We start from the raw sequence: 27,440 nt of genomic DNA on the forward strand, positions 1-27,440 counted from the left end.
TTATTGTTTGCCCCTCACCATACCTGTGAACATCGCACAGAAGTAGGGGCTGCAGGCTGCCAGGACCACACGGTGGGCTTCTATCTCGACATCTTCTGCCACAATCATCACGTCACACAACAGCTGTTTACTGTAAGACACCAGTGAGGGGACAGAATGGGTCACAGCACAGACACCTACCCGCACCATACAATTTTTTTTTCCCACCCAAATGTCACACTATAACTCTACAAAGCTGTTATAGAAACTTGCTCTTTCTTGAGTTAGGCAGGGGGATGGATTCATCAACTTTTCCAAGATCCTGATAAATATGACATTCATGCCTTCCTAAAGCACACAGAGAGATCCAACTACTCTATGGCTGTAAATGTAGGGCACTGCTTCACCTCTCTGCTTCCTAATTCCATCAGCTCTGATTGCAAATTAGGGATATGGTGGCTCAAGGAGTAGTAGAAAACGCTCGGGTCTGCCATTCAAGTGACTGAATGAATGCCAAGGAACAAGAGCATGCTACTGAGGTGTGTTGCCAATAAAGCTAATACTAACAATTCCACAAAGGATCCACTGCATACATAATACTGGTAAGAGGCAAGTCAGATGGAAATTTCTCCTCCCACTCAGACTCAACACTATCAACAAGAAGACTCCACCTGCACACGTAGTGCTCCCTAAAGACCCTGTGCAAAGTCCAGTCATTGCAATTATTAAAAACACTCTATCTTTTTACTTGTTAGTCACCCCTAATATGCTGTGGACTCAAAAAATGACTTATATATGGTTGTATCCTAGACACCCGGCTGTATACCTAGCACACAGTGGACCCTAAATTTGTGAATAAATTGAATAAATGAATGAGTGAAGGGCGATCAATCCACATTCATAGACATAATGGAGATTTGACTACTTTAGAGAAGGATAGGGTATCACAAGTTCCTACCAATTCAAGAATTTTTCCTTCATCAGTCTTCCAAGCTCTTATTGTGCCTATTATCAATATAATTATAATCAATGTAATTAAGCTTTATTGAGTTATATGTGCTGGGAACTGTTCTAAGCACTTTTTTACACATATTATCTCATTTAATTCTTTCTACACCCGCACGAGGTAGGGCGAATTATTATGCCCATATTACATATGAGGAAACTGAGGCCCAGAGAAGTAATTTTCCCAAAGTCACACAGAAATGAAAGCATGGAGACAGAATTTGAAAGAAAGCAGCTTAACCCCAGAGCCCATGCTCTTAACTTTTGTGGTATCCTGATCACCACTCGTTCCTCCTTGACATTAAAGGACAACAGATAGGAAGGAAGACACAGAGGGCAAACACCTTTCAACTGTGATGCACTAATGGTGATGACAGCACACTGTACTAGCTTGAGGTCATGACTGAGTTCTGTGTGAGAATGTTGAGGCCAATTACTAAGTCTGTCATCGTTGACAGATGGAAGAGAAGCTACATATTTGCCATCTCTGGTGTAGCACATTAAGCCATTGTCAACTACTAAGACGTTAGCTTAGGTTCACTTAGAATCATAAAGCCTGAGAAGGCTGGAGCTGCAAACGTTCTTAGATCATCTGGTCTATGGAACTCCTAAAGGTAAGAGACACTCAAAGCCACAGGAGCCTGAGTCTTGAATCCATTCTCTTTGCTCCAGACACAGTGATTCTTTCACAGTACCACAATGCCTCATGCCAACATTCAGAATGAGAAAAGACAGAAGATTGGCTAGCTCCAACAGGAAGAAGAGGTCAGGAAATGTTCAACACATGGAATAAAGTATCAGGGAAGGGGCTTCTGGGAAAGATGAGACTTTTGGGGACCAACATGCAAAACCTAGGGGTTGGGACCTCACCCTGAAGCGGGCAGCAGACCCCATCCACCAGTTGTATCAGAACTAACCTGTGCAACCAGAAACAGAACTGCTCAGTCCCTAACTGGGTATGAGACCATGGGCAAATAAGCTCACCAAAGTTTTCTTATCTGTCTTAGCTGTCTTAGGGATACATATCATCAGGACTAAATGGGATTGCAGATGCCACCTGAGAATAGTCTGGTCAAAATTATTGTAAAAATGTATTCCTGGCATGAATAGACTCATCTTGGACATCTTCACTTCTATTAAGGAATTTATGAAGAAAATTGAATTATCACTGATGTTTAAGAGTAACCAGTAATTTTTTTGAGAGGGGTAACCAATATTTTAACAAGAAAATTGTTGACACAGAAGGATCACAAATACTGAATAAATTTTCAGTGCTGGAAGTTGAACAAGCTATCTTACACAATCCCAGGGAGGCTAATTCTTGAACAAATGTGAAAGAGAAAAAAGGAATAGAGAATAAAGATGAAGAATCCACTTAAGCAAATGAATAAGAGCAGTTATGATGGGTGGAAAGTTTGCCTCAAGGCCAGAGAAACTCTAACCTGGGAAGCTGCTCAAGAGAAACTTGCCAAAAACTCAAGGTGGGCTTTTCCTGGGGGTGAGGAAGCCTTTCTGCACACCGGAGACATCTCTATGTATCCACTCTACATGGAAGAGAGAAGAGTCACTCTAAAGACTCCTTTTCCATTTACCAGGGATTCTATAATTCTATGGGATCTTTTTTTTTTTCTGAGATATCACACTACTCCTAAGAACAATCTCTTTCTGAGTTGCGGTCTCACTCTGTCACTAGGCTGGAATGCAGCGGCATAATCACAGCTCACCGCAGCCTCGACCACAAAAAGCATTTGTGCTTCAAAGGATACCATCAGGAAAGTGAAGGACAATCCATTCAAATTTAGCCTCCCAAGTAGCTGAGACTACAGACACATGCCACCACACCCAGCTAATTATTATTATTATTATTATTATTATTATTATTATTATTTTGGTAGAGACAAGGTCTCTCTATGTTGCCTAGGCTGGTCTGAAACTCCTAGTCTCAAGCAATCCTCTCACCTCATCCCCTCAATGAGCCACTACATCCAGCCAAAGGACAATCTTGAGATGAGAAAAGTTGGGCTACCTACTTTGTCACTTGTGGAAGAGTACAGTATAGCTGTTAGAAAGGAGATCTAGTTCTGGAATTAAAGTGACCTAAGTTCAAACCTCTGCCTCACCACTCTCTAGTGTGGGCAAGTATATAAGGAGGGACCCAAAAAAACTCAGAATTATCTTTTGGAGGGCAGACCCCTTGTAGTACTGGCTTCCCCTGCTGGGTAAGTGTTCTAGGAACCCCATCAGCATCAGTGTACCAGCTACTATTGTTGTGAGAGGCTGTGTTTGGCTTTAGTTCTTTTTTTTTTTTTTAAGATAGATAACACATTTGCCCTTTCATGAAGGGTGATTTATGGGCATACCATACTGAGTGTTCAGTAGTTTTTTACCAAAATTGACATGACTCCTGTGCCTCACCTTCCCTATTCACCCAATCTCACCCCAAGTGACTTCTTGTTTGTTCGTTTCCCTGGATGAAAAAAGTCCTCAGAGGGAAACGTTATGCCGATGTGGAAGAGGTAAAACAAAAATCAGCAGAAGCATTAAAAGGCATCAAAATGGACAGGTTCAAAAACTTTTGAGCAGTAGAAAAAACAGGTGTATTGCATCAAATAGAGAGTACTTTGAAGGTGACTGAAGTTTAAACATGTAAGAATAAATATAAAATTTTTATAAATAAATTATGCAGTTTTGGGGGGTCTCCCCTCATACACTGTGCCCAGAGTGTCACAGAATTGAGATGTGTTGTAAATGAGATAATACATAGTGCTAATAGTAAATATTCAGCAAATGTTAACTCCTTTTCTTTTTTGTTTCTGCTTATATATCTGTTTGAGGTTTTTTTTTTTTCAACTATCTGCTTCATTTTTTTCTTCATATATTTTCTTCTTTTTTTTTCACAAAAGACTACATTTAAGATTAGAGGTTAAAGGTTAGATACTATGGCTCCCACCAATAACCCTAGCACTTTGGAAGGCCTTATCAAGAGGACTGCTTGAGCCAAGGAGTTTGAGACCAGCCTAGCAACATAGCGAGACCTTATCTCTATTAAGAAAAAAATTTTTTTAAACAAATAGTTGCCAGATGTGGTGGCATGTGCCTGCAATCCCAGCTACACAGGAAGCTAAAGCAGAAGGATTGCCTGTGCCCACAAAGTCGAAGCTGTGGTGCGTTGTGATCATGTCATTGCTCTCCAGTTTGAGTGACAGAGCAAGACTCCTATTAAAAAAAAAGTTAGAGATTAATTTTTGAACATATTAATTTTGAGCTGCTAATCGGACATCTAAATGGGGTTATCAAGTAGGCAAGTGGATATATGGGTCTAGAGTTCAGAGGTGGGAGATGGTGAGAGGATGAGGGAAAAACAAAAAAAGCAAGTGTGGAGCTGGGAGTGGTGGTACACCTGTAATCCCAGCTACTCAAGAGGCTGGTCTTGAACTACTTGAACTCAGTAGTTCAAGACCAGTTTGGACAACATAGCAAGACCACATCTCAAAAAATAAGAGTGTCATAAAAGCATAAGGATAGCTACATAGATCAATAGAATAGAAGTGAGAGTCCAGAAGTAAACCCTCATGGTTAATTGATTTTTGACAAGGGTGGCAAGACCATTCAACTGGGAAATAATAATCTTTTCAACAATGGCTCTGGAACATCCATATGCAAAATGATGAAGCTGGAACCCTACCTCACACCATTTACAAAAATTTATTTAAAATGGAACAAAGACCTAGATGTAAGAGCTAAAACTATAAACCGGGTTCAGTGGCTCAGCCTGTAATCCCGCGCCTTTGAGAGGCTGAAGTGAGTGAATTGCCTGAGCCCGCGGGTTCGAGACCCACCTGGGCAATGAGACCGCATCTCTACAATAAATTAAAAAAGCAGCCGGGCGTGGTAGCACATGCCTGTAATTCCGGCTACTTGGAAGGCTGAGGCGGAAGGATCACCGGAGCCCAGCAGGTTGAGGCTGCGGTGGCCGGGAGTGGCCACTGCACTCCAGTCGGGGTGACAGAGTGAGATTCCAACTCAAAAACCAAAAAAAAAAGAGCTAAAACTATACATTCTTAGAATAAAAAACGGGAGTAAATCTTCACGACTTCAAAATAATGGTTTCTTAGAAATGAAACCAAAAGCACACACAATAGACATCAAAATTTAAAACATTTATGTTTCAAAGGACACCATCAGGAAAATGAAAGATAGTTCCCAGAAGGAGAGAAATTTTTTGCAAATCATCTATCTGATAATGGGCTTGCATATATGAATCATTCAATTTTTTACAACTAAATAATAAACAAAAAAAAGTCAAAAAAGGACAAGATCTCTGAATCGACATTTCTTCAGATCAGATATAGAAATGGTCAATGAGCTCATGAAAAGATGCTCAACATTAGTCATCTGAGAAATGCAAATCAAAACCACAATGAAATATCACATCATACCCACTAGGATGACTTAATCAAAAGCACAATAACAAGTGTTGGAGACAATGTGGAGAAACTGGAATCTTCATACACTGCTAATGGAAATGTAAAATGAAGCAGCTGATTTGGAAAACAGTCTGGCAATTCATCCAGCGGCTAAACATAGAGTTGCCATGTGACCCAGCAATTTCATTCTTAGATATATACTCAAGAGATATAAAAACATACATCCACACAAAAATGTGTACATGAATGTTCATAGCCACATTATTCATAATAGCCAAAACTCAAATGTGACATATCTATACAATAAGATATTATTCATCAATAAAAAGGAATGAAATACTAAGACATGTTACAACATGAATGAACCTTAGAAATATTATGCTAAGTGAAAGAAGCCAAACACAAAAGACTACATATTGTATGATCCGAAAACAGGCAAATCTATAGAGACATAAAGTCGGCCACTGGTTGCCTAGGGCTGGGGTGGGGAGAGGGGATAAGGACCAGTGGAAAGGGTTGAAGGGAGTGACTGTTAAAGATTACAGGGTTTCTATTTGGGGTGATGAAAATATTCTAAAATTGGCTGGTTGTATGACTCCATGAATATACTAACAGCCATTAAATTGTACACCTTCAATAGGTAAAATGCATGGCATATGAATTATATCTTGATAAAGCTGTTACAAAAAAAAAAGAAAGAAAGAAAAGCAGAAAGCAATGTAGAAAGATGATTCATTGCTAGTAATAAAGGCATAGTGGCAGATCATACCCCTCAAAAAAAAAAAAAGATGAGGTAAGAGAATTGTGTTTGCAGTGGTGAATTGGGAGGTTAAAGCTATTAAAGTGAGACAGCAAAGACTGTGGATTCTAAATGCTCACTGGTTGCTCCACTCTGCCCCTTCTTTTCAGACCCGATCAGGGTGTGCTATTCTGAGAAGGACCACATCCTCACTTGCCTGCTGGATGATAAGTCAAGAGCCAAAGAGTCACTAGGGCTCTGGTGCCCAGTAGCAGTTGTGGTGTGGCCAGAGTTGAGCTATGATGTGCAAAAGAAGGAGGAAGGCTGAGAAGTTACCATGCCAACAACCCATTTTCTGCCATGAAAGTAAAAAGAATAGGAAACTTGTGAATTGTATGATTCATAAATTGCAAAGAACATGCGTGCTTGAACTGAAATAGCTTAAGACTGAAGGAGGGGAATGTGAAAACAGTGCAATAAATCACCCTAGGTCCCTGGAATAGCATGTAACATTTCATGAGCTTAATCCATGAATGGCAAGATGCTTTAACCCAGGCCTTCATCAAAACAAGGTATGCCCAGCCTCTCTCCGGTTCCCATTAAACTCACCTAGATCAATAAAGTATCAATTCAGGCCCCCTTTCTCCCTGCCTCACCTATTCCACTCTAGTTTTTGGAAGTTAGCCATTTAGATACCTTGAAATTTGATATAGTCGTTGAATACCACAAGAATATGAGCTTCACTAAGGGCAAGATTTTGATTCTCTTATCCGCTGCCATATACCTGCAGTAACCTACTAAAGGGCTTAGCCTATCATCATCATCATCATCATCATCATCATCATTGCTAATGCTTACAGAATACTCACTACGTTCCAGGGCCTCACAATGATATCTAAGGAAAAGTTGTTATTATTCTACATGCTGTTGAAATCAGCAATTCCACCTCTAGGAATTAATTCTATAGAAATAATCATGAATGTGTACAAGTGTTTAACGACAGTAATATATGCACTGTCACTATTTTAAGCACTTCACTCATTAATCCTCTTAACAACCCAATAAGACTGGCACTATTATTAGCCTCATTTTATGGTTGACAAAAGAGAGGTCAGGGAGATTAATTAACTTGCCCAGGGTCACACAGAAAGTACTAAAGCCAAGACTTGAAACCAGAGTCTATGCTTGTAACCACTACATTATGCAGCTACAAAGACAACCACGGCAGGGGTTATTTATATGGGGAATTAGGGAAACCTGGACATCTAACAACAGAAACTGGTTTAAAAAAATAAATAAAGACTATCATTCATTCAATTTTAATTTTGTAGAATAGTTAGTGACATGGAAACATTTGTTCAATATGTTGAAAAAGAGAAAAAGTTAGATTGAGATATATTTTATTTTATTTTATTTTATTTTTTATGAGACAGGTCTCACTCTTTTACCCAGGCTGGTCTCAAATTTCTGGGCTCAAGTGATCCTGCTGCATAGCTGGGATTACAGGCATATACCACTGGACCCAGCTGACACATATATTTTAAAGAGAAGCATACTGTCCAAAGTGTTAACAATGGTTACTGCTATGTATTAAAATTATAGATGATGTCGCTCATCTGCATTTTATAAATGTTCCATAATAAATATATTTCTTTTACAAAAGAAAAATTAAAAGAAAAGTAAAAGAGAAATCTATGCCTAAACCTAACTTAAAATATTCCCAGTCAGCCAAATATATACAGATTATGGTCCATTTTAAACTAAAAATAAAAAGAAGGAGAACAAGATTATTCATTTACATTTCAGCAAAGGAAATATATGTCTGATATTTATACTAGTGTTTTCTAAAACAAGTTTCCCAAAACACTTGGTTTATATATCACAACAACAACCAAAGAGGATTCTATAGTCAAATCCGTATGGGAAACCCACAGTCGGACAAGTATATTGTAGGATTTCTCACAGCATTTAATATGCCAACATGCATTATGAACCAGAGTATAGTACATAGCATCTTTCAAACTCATTTAGGTACACAGCCTTTTGTTCCCCACAGAGACCCCATCTCTACAGAATTTTTTTTTTTAAACTTAGCCAGGTGTGATGTCACACACCTGTAATTCCAACTACTTGGGAGGCTGAGGAGGTAGGCTTGCTTGAACCCAGGAATGGGAGGCTGCAGTGAGCTATGACAGCACCACTACAGTGAGACAGGTGAGGGAGGGAGGGAGGGAAAATATGCTAGTAAGAGAAAATGGGTGTATAGGGAACCTGTATGCACATCTATTACCTGAGCTCTCCCTTTCAGTGTCACTGGAGTTGGCCACACAAGGCAAAATAAGGCCTGGTGAGAGACTCTTAAATCAGACAAAGGACACAAGCCATACGCAAAAAAACTAAATGAGGAATTTCAATAGTGTTTAGGGAACACAAAGCAAATTCTTTAGTAACAGGAGAACCATGCCCATAGGCATGAAGCAACAGCACTGCCCAATGCCTAAGACAGCCATGGGCAGAGCTTCCAGGAAATCTGGCAGGAGGCCTAATAAAAATTGAGCAGTAGAGCATAAGACAAATTTAATTTAACTTGGTTTTTCATGCCAAAGACTGGGCCCTGTAGAAAGGAGAAATGAAAAAGCACACAGAATCAGACGGAACTTTTTGTTTAAAAGTAGTTCAGTCCCCCACTCAACAAACACTTCTTTGGCTATATGCCATTTTCTTTGCCTACAAGGCTTCTCCCTACCCCTAGTTCCTTTTATTAACTCTTACTTGTCCAAAATTGAGCTCAAGCATCACCCATCTCTAGAAAGTATTCTCCAAAGTTCCAGTCTGACATACTTGCTTCTGTAACACCCTTTAAAAGCAAACAATTATTGCATACCCACCTGTCAGGCACCTGATGTGTTCATCTTTTATAATACCTATTTGCACTGTAGAAAGATTATTTCCATTGACCTTATTTACATTGTTTACTTGTTCCCCTGTCCACTCATTCCAGGGCCTAGCCAGTGCTTCAGGGCATCTTTGGTGAATGAACAGGAGTGCCTATGAGTTACCTGGTGCTAGAGATCAAAGTTACTCAGAAGTTGCCCCCTGCCCTCAGAGATCTCATGAACTACAGAGAAGAGATGAGATAAACTCACAGCAGGATCAAGTATGCAGTAAATAATGGCATGACCAAAGGAAGCTTCTGAACTCTCTGGTAAGAAATAGATTGTGTGCACAGGCTTTGTACAGAAAAACACATTCCGAGCCCTGAATCTGTCTTGCAACAAGCTTATCAAACGTGCACACTGGCCTTACAATAGACCATACACCTCTCATCACTTAGCTCAGAGAGGATGAGTATGTTTGTATTTCCTTTCTTTCCTTACAGAGTTAAATGTTATTTAAGGAGCTAGGTATTCGTCCATTCATGTGGCTGTCTTGCCAAGCTAAGTTCAGACCAAGGAATGAGAGAGGGAGACCAAAAGAAAACACATGACATCCACAATCATTAATCTGCAATTGTGTGTAGGTGTTGCAATCATCCTATTATTGGTTTCCAAGCAGCTGGTTCTGTTGGAAATCAAGTTTATGAACAGACCTGCTGTTACCATCAAGGATTTTTCCCCTGTGATTAATCATTAAAATTATAGGTGTTAAGTAAATACAAAGAAAAGAGAGGTTTCTGGCAAAGTCATTGTGTCCCAATCAGTGCTTGAAAAGGGAAGCCAACTGACTGAGAGTGGGTGAGGAAGAGTCAGAATTCCCTAGGTGGTGGTGTTCTGACTTCTGTTCTCAGTCCCTGATGAAGCTCACTCTGCAAGTTCCTTCTGAAAGGGCACAGGCAAGATAGGAAAAGTACCTCCGCAGTTCATTCATAACCTTGAAAGCCTTCCCCATGTGGGCTGGGTTGACAATGATCGTCCTCTGGTTCTTCTCATCATCCCCAGCCTGTATCTGGGCCTGGGAGCTCAGCTTGATGCTGTGAACAGGAAGGAACAAGGGGGGGAAAGAGAGGATCACACATTGGTAAACCCATTCATCCAATTGCCAAAAGTCCTTGCATTTACCCACTCCGTAGGGGCAACTTTATCAGCCTTTTCTCACACAGACCCAGCAGGGGAGGAAAATGTTCTGGGTCAGTCATTTCTGCAGGATCTTCCAATGCATAGTGCATTCCTCTGGAAGAAGGCAGGTCCTAGCTCAGCTTCTTCCACCGCGTGCTGTGTGACTTTGTGTGAGGTCATTATCCTTCGTCTCTCCAAAACACTCTTCAAAACTGAAGGGAACTAAGCACTACCTCACTTACTTTTCAGGGATTTTTGTTCATTCAACAAACATTTAATGGAGGCTACTATGTGCCAGGCACGGTATTTAAATTTAAGGGAAGCACAACCATAAACAAAGTACAGCCCTGCCTCCCAAACAGTTCAGTGGATGAGAATGCAAAATCAACATTTAAACATCATATCTTAAGTATTGTGATTTGATGGGAGCTAAAGAGGCAGAGGGAATGGCAAATATCCCAGTGATAGCAGGTTGAGGGGAAAATTCCTAGAAACGGAGACCCTAAATAACAAGCAGAAATTAGCCAGGTAAAAAGGAAGGCAGGCCGGGCATGGTGGCTCACATCTGTAATCCCAGCACTTTGGGAGGCCAAGGTGAGAGGATCACTTGAGCCAGGAATTCAAGACTAACCTAAGCAACATAGCAAGACCTCATCTCTATGAAAAATCCAAAAATTATTCAAGTGTTGTGGCACACACCTGTAGAACTAGCTACTTGGGAGGCCAGAGCCAGGAAGTAGAGGCTGTGGTGAGCCATGATCATGCCACTGTACTCCAGAAGATAAAACATAGTCCAGGCAGAGGAAACAGTAATCACAAAGCCTTGGAGGAGAAAAAGCAAAGTGTGTTCAAAGTACTGGCAGTTCAGTAAAACTAGAAGAGAGCATCAACAGAAAAGGCTAGAAAATTGAGCAGTCTTGTAAGTGTCATAGAAGCCAAGCTAAGGAGTTTGGATTTCTTTCTGAAACAATAAGAAGCCATCAAAGGGTTTTAAACCAAGAAGTGGGACAGGAAGCAGGTGAACAAATTTGTGCTTTAGAAGGATCACATTGGCTACAGTGTAGAGAACAGTGGCACAAGAGTGAAAGCTTTTGGGAAACAGTAATCCCATAGAAAGACAAGGGACTGTAATTGTTATGGAATGAAAGGCGGTCTGTGTGGACTAAGTAAGCAGGTGGCGACTAGCAAGAGTCAACCATAGTCTTGATGACCTCTGAAATCAAGAGACAAAACACTCAAATCCCTAGCTAGCTGCCCAACTACTCCTGAGCAACATGTTTCACTTTGGGGAGGGGGGTAGAAAGGAGGAATCAAAAGAGTGAGCAAGGAAAGGGCTTTCTTCCCAATCTGTTGAAAGTATTCAGCTCCAGGGTCAAGTCTGAAACACTGTAGTTACCTCTGTTTAAAACCAACCTAAGCTTTGCTTCGCTAGTAGGAAAACAGCCTTCTCCACTTATGTAGATTTGGGAACCAAAGAGTTCAATCCAACTCTAGGACCCTGAGGGTAGTCTCCTTTGACTTTCCCTCCTGAGCCTCTGCCCATGCTACCACCTAGGCTTGCAAACTGGCTAGAGAAAGGGGCTTCTATGGTTAAGAATATTCTAGAGACCTGAGAATCTCTATAGATCTAATACTGAGATTCATATGGGAACATTCAAATACGACCAGCATGCCAGACCTACAGCTCAGCTGACCACAACGGATTCCTCCTTAGGCTTCCTTCCCACCTTCAGTTCACCATGCAAATGTAAGCCAAGAACATCTGAACTTTTGGCTTGGATTTGGGGTGTAAGAAAATTAGCTGAGCAAAGGAGATATGCACAAAGCTAGATGGTTAGAGTTGTATGTTTAAGTAGGTAAAGAAAATCTCAAGCCAGAAAATGTGATCAGAGAGCGGAGGAAGCAACCAGAAAAGATGAGAAACCTCATGTAAGAAATTCCATATGTATAATTTCTTTTGTAGTGTCTTTCTTTACTCCAAAGCTAGAAAGGTATTAATTTCTATTTTCTACTAAAATTGTAACATTTTTGCTTTTGAGACTTAAGCCTGTATTTTATTTGATATTGATTTTTATGTCATGATGTGAAATAGGAATATAATTTTTCCCACAAGTTGCATTTATTGAATACATCTTATTTTTCCCACTCATCTGTCACGCCATCTTAGGTCATATGTTAAAGTTCCAGATAACAGGGATATATTTCTTAACTTTCTAACCTATCCCACTGGTCAGTTTGTCTGTCTCTGTGCCAGTACCACATGATATCTGTGACTTCATAACAAGGTCTGATATCTGGCAGGGCAAATCCTCAATCCTATAAATATTCTTAGAAGTGCCTTGACTAGCTTGTCAAATTCCATGAAAAACTGTAATGGGATTTTGATAGAAACTGTATTGAATTTATAGATAAATTTGGATAGAGCCATCATCTTTCTGATATTATGCCTTCCTGTCCATGAGCATGAGTTATCTCTCCATTTATTTAAGTCCTCTTTAATGTCACTCAAACATTTATATTTTTCTGCATGAGGCCTTACATATATTTGATTAGATTTCTAATAAAAAAAAGTATCTCTAAGTACCTTATAGTTTGTGCTGCTATCTTATAATATAAATGTTGACTTTTTAAGTTATATTTTCTGACTGTTATGGTAATTGATTTTTGAAAATTGATTATATATCCAGCTGCCTTACCAATGTTCCTATTATTTCTATTTGAAAGTGGATTTAACTGGGTGTTCTATTTAGACAATCATATTACCTGCATATAATGCCAGAGTTTTTTCCTCCTCTCCAATTTCTGTTTTGAGAGAAAGCTTGCACTGACAAGAATGACCACACAGTATCAAACAGAAAGGATGCTAGTGAATATTCTTGTCATATTCTTGCTTTTAAATATGTTTCTAATGCTTCCCATTATGTATGTTTGTATGTATGTTTGAGATGATCCTATAGGCTTTTTCCTTTAATATTTTAATGTGGTGTGTGACATATATATTTTCTAATACTAAACCATACCTGCATTCTGGAGATAAGTCTAGAGACTGTAAAAATACTATACAAAATTCATTATAAATATTGTCTTAAAATAGCGGAGAGACTCAAAAGCCAGAGTGAGAAAACATAATTGGTATGGATCAGGAAACACTAAAAGAACTTGAGAGGGAACTAATAAGAATAGAGCTCAGAAAAACCTAGTGGACAGATATTATTAACTCTACTTCAAAGACATGGAACAGGTATAGACCAAAGAGAACCACTTTTGAAGCATTGACAACAACCTCCAGCGTGACCAGTGAACAGGAAAGCTCATTTCTCCTGTTGTGCTGTTCTCTGCACTTTCCAGCCTTCCAGAACAATCCAATAATGAAGTATCCCTGTTAATACAATGTGTGTTTACCAAAAGGTCTCAAATATAGGTTGCTTATTATCAGAGGATAAAAGTTCAACAAAATATAATTCACACTAGAGCCTCCCTGAAAGAGCAAGTGACTTGCTGATGGCCATTGGGCTGGCTAGGGAAATACTGGTTTTCCCAGTCCATTCAGAGCCCTTTCCACCCTTGATGCAGAGGCAAGGCTCAATATCAGAAGGACTCCAAGGATCCTTTCTTCCTCTGCTCTCCTCCTCCATGAAAACATGGGAAGTCCAGAGTGGTTCTGAGTACTTGGTTTCTGGAAGGTACAAGCTTCCTGGCAACTCATTAACCTTTCAGAAAGCAAGAAGTTAAGGAAAGAACATCTGAGGGCTCAGAGAAGTCAAGAATCTTATACAAGATCACACAAATAATAAGTGGCAGAGATTATATTTGAGCTCAAGTACCCTTAACTTGAAGCTTACAGCCTAAACCTTCCAGCAATAAAGTACATGCATGTACACAAATGCTCAACATACAACTCACACACACACACACATGCAAATTTCAACCTAGGATCACACTCCCAGGCACAGAGTTGCTAGATCTTACATTTCCTCCGCAGAGTTGCTAGATCTTACATTTCCTCACCTTTCTCCCTCCAGATCTTAACTACTTAGTCCCCAACAGATTGATACATCCCTACCCTTTCAAGGCCCAATCCCCAGCATTCCCTGTTCTTGATCCCAAATAAGACTGATGGATCCCCTCTCCCCATCTATGAAACACAGACCACACTGAGGTATAACCCAACTCTCTTATCCATGTCCAAGGTCTAAGACCATACTTTTCACCCTACTCATACCCAGTCAAAAGCGCACACACACTCTTACTACTCTGGGCAGACCTAGCCACAGGATGTTTTCTGTTGAAAAGCATGTATCAGTAAATGCACTTACTCTAAGCACAAAGTGGTTAATTTCTCCAAGAGAAAAAATTGGCTCTGGGCCTTATTAAAACCACATCAAGGTTCAAGAATCCCATCTAGCCCAAATGAGGTGATTTAGCCTTGAGAGTTTCATGATTTAGAAAAAGGTATGCAGCTTACCAAATTCTCTCTACAGTTGATGTTAATTTATATGTGCCCTTCCCAACAGATCTGAAGGACTCAAAAGCCAGAGTGAGAAAACATAATTGGTATGGATCAGGAAACACTAAAAGAACTTGAGAGGGAACTAATAAGAATAGAGCTCAGAAAAACCTAGTGGACAGATATTATTAACTCTACTTCAAAGACATGGAACAGGTATAGACCAAAGAGAACCACTTTTGAAGCATTGACAACAACCTCCAGCGTGACCAGTGAACAGGAAAGCTCATTTTTCCTGTCGTGCTGTTCTCTGCACTTTTCAGCCTTCCAGAACAGTCCAATAACTTCAGTTCTAAGTGATTTCTTCCTTCCCTAAATTCCTACAGTATTTCTGCCCTATCACTCAACTGGTACATAGAATACTGCCCTATGTTTGGCTGCTGAACAAAGGAGTCTTCATCTGTATCCCAATGTTCAGGGTTCCAGAAAGATGCAAGTTGAGCCATATTTAAGATTTAGATTGGTCACCAATCATAGATATAGTGAGAAAGAATTGGCCAGGCAGAATCATTGCTCTTTCCCATAGAAATATATAAAAATGATCATCTAAGCCATTTTCCATATAAGCTGCTCCAGAAACAGAACACATCAAACTAGTCAGTGTTGTCAAACCACCAGATTTGGCTCAATAATTTAATTAACTTCACACACTTTCCAGTTATTAATAAACATACACATGAACCACCACTGGTGCCATGGTGAATTCACTGCAGTGAATAATTCAGTCCAGCAGGCAGAAAAGCCAACAACCCCTTCAACAGCCTACAGAAAAAGAGTGCTGAGTGTTGACTCAGACATGCCTCACACCCTCACAGATGCCCACTGACTCCATTCAAGAAAGCAACATGTGAGACAGTTATGAGGTGTAGCCAAAATAAGGACAGACACAGCTGGCTCTGCTTTCTTGGGCTTTCTGCTTCTCTTTTCCCCACCTGCTGTTCCCCATTCCAGATGTTGTCCCTTTAAGCACTTCCTGCACACCATTGCCAAATGGATCCTTCTAAAAGGTTATTCTGATCTTGTCTATCAGATCCTTACTTGCCCACAGGTCACTTCAGAGGCTGTGAGGGTTATAAGCTAGAGGTTCTGTCAGAACCCTCTGCTTCCATTTGTTCTGTATATTGGGTGCCCATATAACGTTTCCTTGCAAAGGACTCCATAGCTAAAAAGCTGAAATATCATCCAGTCTATAGGATCAAGCCATGATTCTTGCCTAGTATTCGAGGCCCTCTTGACCTGGACTGAACCTAAAAACCAGCCTCACCTCTTACTTACTCAAATATTTACTGGTACCTATTATGTACCAAGCAGATGAATCACCCACTGCAGGCAGATTTCCCTTCCCTTTCCCTATATCACCATCTAAATACCTGTTATTAGAAGACCAATTACGTTTTTCCTCCTCTATGGAGCCCTCTGGACACTTCAGTTCTAAGTGATTTCTTCCTTCCCTAAATTCCTACAGTATTTCTGCCCTATCACTCAACTGGTACATAGAATACTGCCCTATGTTTGGTTACTTTGGCATGCTGCAAATCAAACACCTATCCCCCTCATACTAGAGTAAACATACCTAGAGGGTAAGGACCATGTGTCTGAGGACTCTTTGTATAGCTTAGCCTGTCCAGCATAGGGTGGTGCCCACAGTATGTCCTCCTTACATATTTGTCATCAATGAACTCTAACCTGAAAATCCTTCACTTGTTCTTACAAGCGTTAGACAGCAGAGCAGAGTAGGACAGTCTAACCCAACCACTGCCCCAACCCGACAATTTTTTTTAATGTTTGCCTTTAGAGGTAAACTATAAATAAATACACATAAAATATTAATTATAAAAGTTATAAATAAAAATATATAAGCTCTAAATATTAAGCCCTCTTCTCATACCATACCAACTTCCAAAGGCTTCTTTCCTGCCCTTCCTATCCTCTAAATTCCAGGTCTGCATATCCAATGTCTTACTTGACTTCCCTACTTAGAGTTTACACCTGTAACTCATACATATCCAAAACCGATATTCCCTATTTTCCCTCAAGCTTGTTCTTATATTTTCTCTGTTTCAGAGATATAGCCAACTAGTCACTCACCTATCCAAGCCAGAAACTGGGGTGTCATCCTTGATATCTTCTTCCCTCTCTCTCACACCCCTCATATATAGCCACAAGTCCCGTCAATCCTATGTCCTTTAACATCTCTGCACTACACTGTCTTCCGTCACTACTGCCACAACCCTCTTCTAGGCAATCATGATCTCTTGCCTCAATTATTATAATAACCTCCCTCCAGACTCCAGAGTGACCTTTCCAGAATGTCAGCATGACCACGCCATGTTCCATGTGAAACCTCTCACTGATTTGTCACTGCATTTCAGAATAAACCTCAGCGATCTAACCTTCATAATTCCATCATTGCCCTGAAGACATCTTATGACTGTAGTGCTAAATTCTTGCAGAAGGCAAAATACACTGGGCTCTTCTGTCTTGTGAAGTTTTGGCTGCCTAGAAAACACTTTCTATCCCCACTCATTCTTCTCTGTGTCTAGGAATTCCTACCAGCCTTTCTAGACACAGAGGTTGTATCATCCTCCAGTACCCACTACATTAGTTAGAATTTAGTGGGAAGCTAGATAAGTTTTTCCTCTCTTGTGTTTCCACTGCACTCTGTGTCTCCCTCTGTATTATATTCTAATTACCTCTTATGTGTCTGTCTCCCACACAGTGTGTGCTGGTAGATATTTAACAGTTGGTTAGGAGGAAGGAACCCTGATTTGTAACATTTGCCAATTGCCAGGTTGTAAAGACTCCCACTATGGCAGATTTGACACTACCAAGGTGATGCCGAACATGAGATTTAGGAAGAGATGTGCAACAGCACACCATTATATCCACTGTATAGTAGTTCTTCAATAAGATACAATAGGCATAACCTCTAAGGCCTTTATAATAGCAAAAATAATTAGGAAGTGACGAGTTTTGAATATTTATTACATTCGGTTTTTATATCAGTTACATAATATAGTTTTGTTTTTTGGGGGTTTTTTTGAGTTGGAGTCTGACTCTTTTGCCCAGACTGGAGTGCAGTGGCCGCTCCCAGCCACCGCAGCCTTGACCTGCTGGGCTCCGGCGATCCTTCCGCCTCAACCTTCCAAGTAGCTGGAACTACAGGCGCACGCTACCACGCCCAGCTCATTTTTGATTTATTGTAGAGACGAGGTCTTGCCAAGTTGCCCAGGCGGGTCTCGAACACTCGGGCTCAGGCAATCCACTCACCTCAGCCTCCCAAGGTGCGGGATTACAGGCTGAGCCACCGAGCCCGACTTATAGTTTTTATTAATGGCGATATTTAATAATTGACTCACAAATTTCCTGAAAATTTAAGAAACAGTTTTTGCTTGTGGGTTAGTACTGGCCCCAGCACACCACTGCCCCTGCTAGACTGTAAGCTCTGTGAGAACCAGGGTGGTATATAAGCTCCCTCTGTATTCTTAGCCTCTAGTGTATGATAGGTGCTCAATAAGTGATTATTGAGTAAATTAATGGATGGATAAGTAAATAAGGTACAATTACTGACTACTATAGCTTTGCTCATTTCCCTTCATTAAGATCATTATGGCTTTGTCCTCCTCAAATTCTCTTCCTTCCTTCCCCCCAGCTGGGGGAAGAGTACTTTCTTAGACGGTCCAGTCCCAGGAGGGTGGGGAGAGAGAAAGCCAGCATCAACTAGAGAAGAGGGAAGAGAGGGATAAGGGTTGCCGCTTACTGTGTCAGCTCTTTCCATTGCTGAGGAAATTCAGGCAATGAATGGAGAGGAAAGGACATTAAAAAAACATGCCAGAAAGGCAGGAGACAGAAAAGTCTCCAAGTTGGCTCACTGTGTAGAATCTAACATGAGGAGCTTCAGAGAACCCAGGGTATAAGAGAATGTGGAGTGAAGGAAAGGGGAGTCTGTGGAATGCTGTTGAAGGTCATGACTCTTTCCCCACTAAAAGTCTTCAAGAGATGTAAATAAATGTGAGAAGTCATGGGCTGGTACTGGTCACATACATGGGGCCCAAGCACATCATGTTCAAGCTACAACTGAGATGGAGTAAAGAGAGGTAAAGCAATATAAAGGAGGCAAAACAACTATGAGCCAGAGTAAGACAATGCTTTTAATGCAAGAAAATCTCTCAGCAACAACAGCAACAACAAAATGTCATTTAGAAAGAAATAACCAAAACCTAAGGATCAGACACAGAAAGTCCTTGGTCTAACCCATCCCACACTATCTAGGAAAGAAAGTGATTTAATCATCAGATATCATCATTTAGTTCCACCTCAGGTCAGATCCCGATGTGGACCTTGAAACTTGTAAATATCCAAATGCCATAACTCGGCACCTAGTTCACAATGTGGCCTTCTGGCCTGTTTGACCTCTCCCATGGTTCTCCTTCAGAGAGAAAGAAAGTGGCTGCAAGCCCTCTGGAATATCTTGCCAGTAATAGTTTTCATTGCAAATCAATAACCTGATGACAAGCCGACTATCACACTTTAGGTTTCCATGAGGTCATCAGCCCTACTCTGCTTCTCCAAGTCTGGGCAGCAATGGGACACTCACCAGATAGAATTTCTGAACCCACAGGGCTCTGGGCAAACTACAGGTCTAGTGAGTATCCTAATCCTAAAGTTCGAGAACAAGATGACCAAATTTTGTTTTCTACTTCTGGATTAATGAAGGACCTATTTCTTGAAGACATCCAGCCAGCAGCATCCAGGTCTTGACGGTGCAGTCCTTCCAATCAAGAACCACCACTTACACACGGGATACCATAGTGTCTCATCTTCGCACTCTTTCAGCAGTGCCACCTCAGTTCATAGCATCAGGCTAACTCCTGGCAGGAGCCCACATGGACACACAGAAGGTATGCATCAGTAAGTACAGAGCTCAGGTGACAGTTAATAACAGTTAACTGAAAGTTGACAATGTTTGTTAAAGCAACTTACCACCATTATTTCATTTTATCTTCAGAACAACTACATGAGGTAGCTACTATTATCTCCTGAAGCACTGGGGTAAAATGTGTCCCAAAAGTCCCACATAACTAGTAAGTGCAGAACTAATACTCAAACCCAGGTCTATCTGACTCCAAGGCCTGTGCTCTTAATAACAATGTCCATGGACTTGGCATAACGACCCATAGTCCATCAGGTCAAGGAGAGCCCAACCCCTCGTGTCCCACTCTCTAACAAACATTCTTCCCTGTGTGACCAAACCAGGACAAATGAAAAAAAAAGACGAGATCTTCTGAGACCTGTGAATATAGTACTTCTTCACTCCACTGATTATGGGGAATTGCACTGTGTGTGGGAGTCAGTATTATTAATTGTATTGAACCTGGAGTTTCCACACGCAGGCCTTCACACAAGCCAGCCATGATTCATCAAAGGCAACCAGCAGCTGCTTCCATTCCTGTAATGTGCTCCTTCATAAACAAGCTCCAAAACAGGAATGTTACTAATCACATTCCTAAAAGCCCAATTCACAGACTGCTTTCTTCAGAACTCAAAGGGAAAATCTCTTAAGTGTGCTGTGCAAAAATTTAGAACAGGCTGGTCAGGGTGGCCCACACCTATAATCCCAGCACTTTGGGAGGCTGAGGTGGGAGGATTGCTTGAGCCCCAGAGTTCAAGACCAGCCTGGGCAACAAAGCAAGACCTCCATCTCCACAAAAACTAAAAATTAGCCAGGTGTGGTGGCATGGGCCTGTTGTCCAAGCTACTTGAGAGGATGAGGTGGCAGGATCACTTGAACCCAGAAGGTCGAGGCTGCAGTGAGCTGTGATCGTGCCACTGCACTCCAGCATGGGTGACAGAGACTCTCAATTCAAAAAAAAAAAAAAAAAAGTAGAACATAAGAGAAGCATTTGAGTTCAGACAGAAAAAATTAGACCAGGAGAAAGATTAAAAGAAAATACACTCCTCATTATGTAGCATATTAAAAGTCAAGCTTATATTTGGTTTGAAGTAGAGTTGAGCTCTTGCATGTGTGTGGTTTTGATACAGGCTGCAATATACTTTCATAAGTTAAAAAGAAAAGTCCAGGAAAGCTGTGCTGAGTGTCTGAAAATCCTCATAAATTATAAAAAATTAAAAATTTCTAACCTGAGAATCACTGAATTTAACAGAAAAAAAATCTAAAAACAACACATGCTCAATCTTTTCACATAGTTTATGAATGCTTTATTCTGTTTAACCTAGTTTTAGCATTCATCCAGAAATTGAAAAAAAAAAAATGAGGTCAGTTCTATGAGGGCAAATTACATCAAATAAAGCACTTGCTTTAGAAAAATTTACACAAAATTTTTCTTGTCTGGATTTGTCTTAACAATCTAAAACTTAGCTAGCAAAATCCTAAAAATCCAAATCCGGGTGTGGGGAAATCAAGAGGATTCTTTCCTGACTTTGTTTTTGCAACTGAAAACCTTACTTCGTCAAAAAAGTATTTCCAAAATGGAAAATTTGGTTTCAATTATCATGGATGAAATGCAGGCACATCTGCTCCAGGCAGCAGTGATGCCCAAAAATTTCTACAAAACTTTCTACCCATGACTTCCACCAATGCGGGGAGGACTAAGTGACTTGCTACGGAGAATAGAAAAAAACACTTGCTCTTCCCTGGGTCTTGTCAGCATTTTACCTGGCATTGCAAAACCCAGTATCTAGGAAGCACTGGCTAAGTCAGTCGTGTCTCCTCAGAAAATACTATGTTTCTGTTGTTCCCGGGTCAAGGGTAAATGAATAATCTCCTTTAGCTTAGAAGAGCCCTGAGGTCCAGGAGCAGGCTTTCCTTAGTAAGAACCAGCCAGTAAGAACCATCCTCCGGCTGGGCACAGTGGCTCACGCCTATAATCTCCAACACTTTGGGAGGCTGAGGTGAGAGGAATGCCTGAGCCCAAGGGTTTGAGACCAGCCTGGGCAACTTGGCGAGACCTCATCTCTACAATAAACCCCCCCCCAAAAAAAAAAATTAGCCAGGCATAGTGGTACGTGCCTGCAGCTCCAGCTACTTGGAAGGCTGAGGTAGAAGGATCACCTGAGCCTAACAGGTCGACAGAGTGAAACTCCAACACACACAAAAAAAAAGAGAGAACCTTCCTCTGAGCACACCTCCTACAAATTCACAGCATAGTGCTAGGTATGAGGTGCCCTCTCAGGCAGGGGCATTCCTATGCTTCTGATGAGGAAAATGACCACAATTTTGAGAAAAATAGACAACCACCCCTTTTTATGATGTTTCTTCCAAAAGTTGTGGTAATAATTCTTGCAGATCTTCCAAAGTCTGAGCCTGGTTTTTGTTTTGTTTTGTTGTGTTTTTATTGTGGTAAGACATATGTAACATAAAATTAACCATTTTTAAATGCACAGTTCAGTGGCATTGTGTACATTCACGCTGATGTACAACTGTCACCACCATGAATCCCCAAAACTCTTTCATCTTCCCAAACTGAAACTCCATACTAATGAAACAATAACTTCTCATTCCTCCCTTTCTCTAGCCCCTGGAAACCCCTCTACTTTCTGTCTCTATGAATTTAACTAATCATTTAGGTTGAAACTTTATTTTAATCCATCCACAAGGCTGATTCCAGAACTGAAATAAAATCTCAATAGCAAGGGCAATTGTCATTTTCAATGTCAGCTGCTCTACAACTTTCACAGACACAATTTACCACTGGAGTAGCTAAGAGCCAGAGACCCTTTTCCTCTGCAAAACAGAAAACAAACTCACCTTCCTCTGACTGATAAAGCCACAGTAATTCTCCCATGGAGGGACCTGGGAAATACATAGCATCAGAAGATCCAGCAGAGAGATGGAAATCTTGGGGGACACAGCAACAGTGGGTACAAATTCACAGATTCTTTTTAAGATTTTGGCCTGGGCAAAGGTGTATCCAACTCATGGTTCCAAACCACTAAGGCAACCAGATGCCACAGGGTGTCTATGTAAAAGGAAAATTAACCCTTTGCACTAACAGACATCTCATGGATCACTTACCAGCTTCTCGGCCACACTTTTCTACAAAATAGTGAAAAACTAATCACTTCATATTAAATAGTATAGTGTTGGAACAAACTATTTTATTGTAATGATATTTGAATGGAATTTTGGACATTGAGGAACTTATTTATGACAAAAAAAATCAAAATTTTATATCTTATATTTTTCTAAGGTGATAATGTGTGAAATCGTCACCGACATGCATTCTGGTTCACTGATACATGTTGTGCAATTGTAACTTGTTTGACATCTTTCACTGGTGTTTTTCTATTCGAGCAGACAATGCAGTCTCATTCTCTTCCTCCCACATTAACAATATGTAATTTATTGTCCAATCTGTGCACCACTGTGAAAGCACTTCATACATTCCCCTTCTATGTAAAGCCAGATGATTTTTTTTACATGTATCTCAGTATACAGTCCATCTTTTTATTTGCTTTTTCATGCAAATTTGAATGGAAAACTTCAAGGAAACATACATTTTTGAAAAATTTGCACTGGCACAAGTTTGTGCTATATAATCCATCAGTAATCTCTTTATGACCCCTGAGAGGAGGCATCCAAGCAGTTTGCTAGATTTATGATGTCCCCTCAGAGGGGACATCTGAGTGCAAAGGGCTACACTAGATCTTGGAGAAACCTAAAAGAGGAAATATCAAACCCTGTGAGGTATCTTACCAAGGAGACAGTTATAAGTCAGAAGCAAGATGACAGCCTGATCATCTCTCCCAGTTTTCTCATGGGAATGATATCACATAACCTGCTTTGGAATTATAAACATAGAAAGGCCCAAAATATGCCTCGGTTAGTATCCCAGCAGCAAGGCACACGGTACAACACAGCAACAGATGGATACCAGTGATAAAATCAACTACCTTAATCTACTGAATACTTACTCTGTGTCCAAAAAAACTTTACTAGGTGCTTTACACATACTGCCTTATTTAATCTTCTCAATAACTCTATGAAATATGGATAGTGTTATTACTGTGTTTACACAGAAGAGAAAAATTAGTTCTGAAAAAAACATGACATATTCAAGGTCATACGATTTGTAAAGTAGATTCACTACTAGGTCTAAGTTACACCAAAGTCCATGCTTTTAATTAGTAGCTTTTCAAGGAATAAAGTATTTTCATACCCTCATGGCAAAGAAAGAAAATTGTTCATTAGAAATCCCTTGGCTAAAAAACTTTCATGCTTAAAAACAGCCCCAGTTAAGCTTCAGCAGGTTAAGTGTGGAACAAGCACCAGATTCAGGATCCCTCCAGGCTTTGGAGGTTGGACATGTGATCCTAGGCCAGTCAGTCGGTTTCTCTGGTCCTTGGTTTCCCAGGGAACTTGTAAAACAAGGCTACTTTGCTCTGTTCTCCTCCTACCTCAAAGCATTCCGTGGGGTCAATTACCGGTGCTGAGATAATAAGGCTGATAGCCAAAGATGAACCTATTTGCCAAATGTTTCAATCTCCTCTCTCACCAACTTTCTTAGTTGTCAGAGTTTCTCACAAAAGTGATTGGTTAATCAGCAAATAACCCGCCAGCAACTGCTATTTGTGTACCCACATAGCAGTCAATGAGGAGCATTCAGAAGTACAAGACACTGTTCTTGCCGTTGAGGACCTGTCTCTAAGTTTAGGGATTCATAAGGTATATGAAACAAAGCACAAAAAAATCTGGTGGCCCTACTATTCAGTACCCAACTATGAGATACAAGCTAGAGGTATTAGAATTCAGAAGAGCATCAGCCAAGACTAGAAAAGCTGATGTTTTTCCGAGACAAAGTGAAATTTTAAAGCAATCTTGAAAGAAAACTTTTGGAAAAAAGGAAGGGAAAGGTATTCAGCCAAAGGCACTCTGGGAGTCAAGGAATATAAGGCTGGATGGAGTAATGTCCAGGATGAATGATCACGGAAATGACCAACAGCACACTCAGAGGGTGTGTGAGCAGTGGGAATGGAGACAGGAGTCAGAGCTCAGAAGACTTGAAGGCTTGGCATGGCAAGCTGGGCTTGGACTAGGAACAAAAGGTAGTTAGCTGGGTGGCCTGGTGAACGTTGGAAGCTGCTCAGTTTGGATTTCTTGTCTACTCTCTGCCTTCAGGAAAGGAAAAGCAAAAGAACATGTGCAACCAGGTGTTCTAAAGCCAAAAACATCAGCCATCCCAGCTGAGAGGAGCCAGGGTGTTGAGGAACAACAGAGCTCCTCGGAGGCAGGGACTCATTACATTTCTGAACATAAAACTGTGAACATAGTTCCCAGAAATGCTTGATCAGCTGCTGGTAGTCTCACCCTGATCTCTCAGCCCCTATACAGCACAGGTCAAGCAAATCAACATGGTCCAGAATCTCTAAACCTCCATTACATCAATCCTGCCCTCGGCTAGCTCCAGGCCATGAGGAGGTGAGAGTACTGCCCACCTCGGCCCCATAACTAGGAAACAGACCTTCAGATGTCGTTACCCAGTGGGCTGCATGGAGTTCAACACCAAGTTCCTGTTGCACAGAGCACCCAGAAAGAGGCTGCACCAGCAGTGCATTCAGTCCTACAAGTCCCAGACTCTTCCTGTGGGAATCACATCAAGAAACACAGGCCCCAGGTCCTTATCAGACAGGAGGATGAGATGACACCCAGCCACCATACCCATTCTAATATGGTCTAGAGATGTTTAATGGCATCACTCTGCCCCGATGAGATGTAGGATCAGGACAATCTATGCAAAGAAAAGTGTTTACCGAGGTATTCTCCAAACAGTGTTGACTAAATTGAGCCTGTTGTCATTTAACTAGCTGGTTACTCTCTGCATCATTCAGGCCACTCAGAGCAGCAGCCCTCCCCTCAATGGTGTACTGTTATGGCATGACCCTTCCCTGAAGTCTTCTGTCCTCAAAGAAAATGATAAGCCCTGTTCTCTACCAGTCGCAGACCCACAGAATGAAGAAGTTGGCACTCAGAAGATGTTTTAGTTCACAGACAGAGGAATGCTGCCCCCACACTGCACTCCTCCACAATGAAAGAATCAGACCCTCAAACAATAATTTTAAAATGTATATACATGTGCCTTTCAGGAAATAAACCCTCACTAGTTAGACCCAGCTCAACAGAATTACTTAAAATCCTTTCTGTTGATTGCTATTTCATTTTTAAAAAATCTCTGATAGAAAAAGCAAGAGCTCTTCTAAAGCACAGACCTTCCAGTATCACTCACCAACTTTCAATACAAATGAAATTCAGTTCAGGGCAACTGTCATCTGACTGGGTTTCTCCTTCGTCCCTGAGTGTGTGTGTATATAGCGGCACATGCCACACGCATGCACACACACATAGACCCACACAGAGACACACACACGGCCATCAGCATGCCATGCTTGCTGGAGATTTGAGCACTTCAGTGTGAAAATGTAAGCACTCTATGCCAGGCCAGTCCTACTATGACATCAAAAACCCCCCACCAAAGAAAAAACACCCCGGGAAAGTAGCCAGGAAAGGGAAACGCCTCCTTGAACCAGCCGGAGAAAGGCAATCCTGATTCAGCCTGTGCTGAAACTATTCCCGAACCCCAGCCAGGAAGTCCCTTCCTTCGGGGTGCTCCGCTGCCCAGCAAACCCAGACCTGCCTTTGCAGAAGCCAGATCTCTGGAGATTTGAGCCCTGGAAGGGGTGGGTTTGGAAAGGGGCTTTCCTGCTCTTGCTCTGCTGTCCTTTGGGATCCATCAGTGGCCAGGTCTTCCAGCCTTCCCTACCCAATGCAAACACAAAAGCTGGTGTCTGCATCGCAAGCACACGTTTACTTATACGTACGTACACACACACACACACACACACACACACACACACACACACACACACGACACAGCACACACTTGTACATACCTTTCACCCTCCATTGTGCGAGGCCCAGCCAGGGTGGTAGCCGCTGAACTATGCATACACCCAGAGATCCTAGCTCTGTTCTCGTTTCTCCCGGCAGACCAGAGGGAGATCTGATCAGCAACAGTGATTCAGCATGGCTGCAAATGAAGCCTCCTCCCTCTCGATCCTCCTTCCCTGACTTACTCACGGCAGCTTCTACCGCAGAAGCAGCAGCAGCAGAAAATGTCTTACCCAGAGCTCCCTGCAGCCCTTTCAGCTGCTAAAAGCAGCAACCCACTTGCTCCCCCTCCCCCGCAGGCTCGCTGCTCCTCGGTCTCCTAGGAACAGCGGCAGCTCTAACAACCCAAGTGCAGTGCCACCTTTCCAGCTGCCTCCGCATCTGCCCGGGCATCCCCAGCCCAGGCGAGTAGCCTGTCGGGGGCTCCTGCCTCTCCTCTGTCTAGGCTGCAAAGAATCAAGCAGTTCCTCACTAGCCTGAGAAATACTGGCCCCTACACCCTCCCCTATCCCCATAGGCTATGAGTCTGTCAGCCTGACCAGATTGCTGGAATGAGGAGGCCCCTCCGTGGCCTGCAGTGGAGTTTATCCACCTGGGGAAATTCACTTGTGGGTCACAGTTTATGCTCCAATGCCTCTTCCCAAAATCTATAGAAGCTCTGAGTGTTTAACAGGTAGAGAGAAGTTAAGGGAAAAGAGCCTAATAAAACTGAGAACACAGAGAGAAGTTAGGAAAATTAGAAATTAGAAAAAGAGAGGTTGTAGAAATAGGTGAAACTGAAACAAACCCTATTTAACTACAAAAAGCCAAAGACTATCACAGT

The 27,440-nt window shown here is 41.4% G+C and overlaps 1 protein-coding gene across 1 annotated transcript; it reads right to left on the bottom strand.

Annotated features, from left to right (window-relative positions):
- On the bottom strand, positions 1-27,139 carry LOC110595872 (kelch-like protein 3). Its single transcript, XM_021713920.1, has 3 exons — positions 26,620-27,139; positions 10,001-10,120; positions 1-130 (listed from the first exon to the last, which is right to left on the bottom strand). The coding sequence occupies exons 1-3, from the start codon at positions 26,673-26,675 to the stop codon at positions 1-3; spliced, it is 306 nt and encodes a 101-aa protein (XP_021569595.1). The 5' UTR covers positions 26,676-27,139.
- Positions 27,140-27,440: the final 301 nt, after the last annotated feature.

Source organism: Carlito syrichta, unplaced genomic scaffold (genome assembly GCF_000164805.1).
Source record: "Carlito syrichta isolate Samal-C Ts95f unplaced genomic scaffold, Tarsius_syrichta-2.0.1 Scaffold304825, whole genome shotgun sequence".
Taxonomy (NCBI): Eukaryota; Metazoa; Chordata; class Mammalia; order Primates; family Tarsiidae; genus Carlito; species Carlito syrichta.

What these genes read in the sequence shown, in the direction of transcription:
- LOC110595872 (XM_021713920.1), bottom strand. Translation starts at nt 26,675, where the DNA reads ATGCATAGTTCAGCGGCTACCACCCTGGCTGGGCCTCGCACAATGGAG. An exon ending in CGCACAATGGAGGGTGAAAG is followed by an intron (nt 10,121 to 26,619) that starts GTATGTACAAGT and finishes TCCTGTTCACAG; the next exon opens with CATCAAGCTGAGCTCCCAGG. An exon ending in GTTATGAATGAACTGCGGAG is followed by an intron (nt 131 to 10,000) that starts GTACTTTTCCTA and finishes GGTGTCTTACAG; the next exon opens with TAAACAGCTGTTGTGTGACG.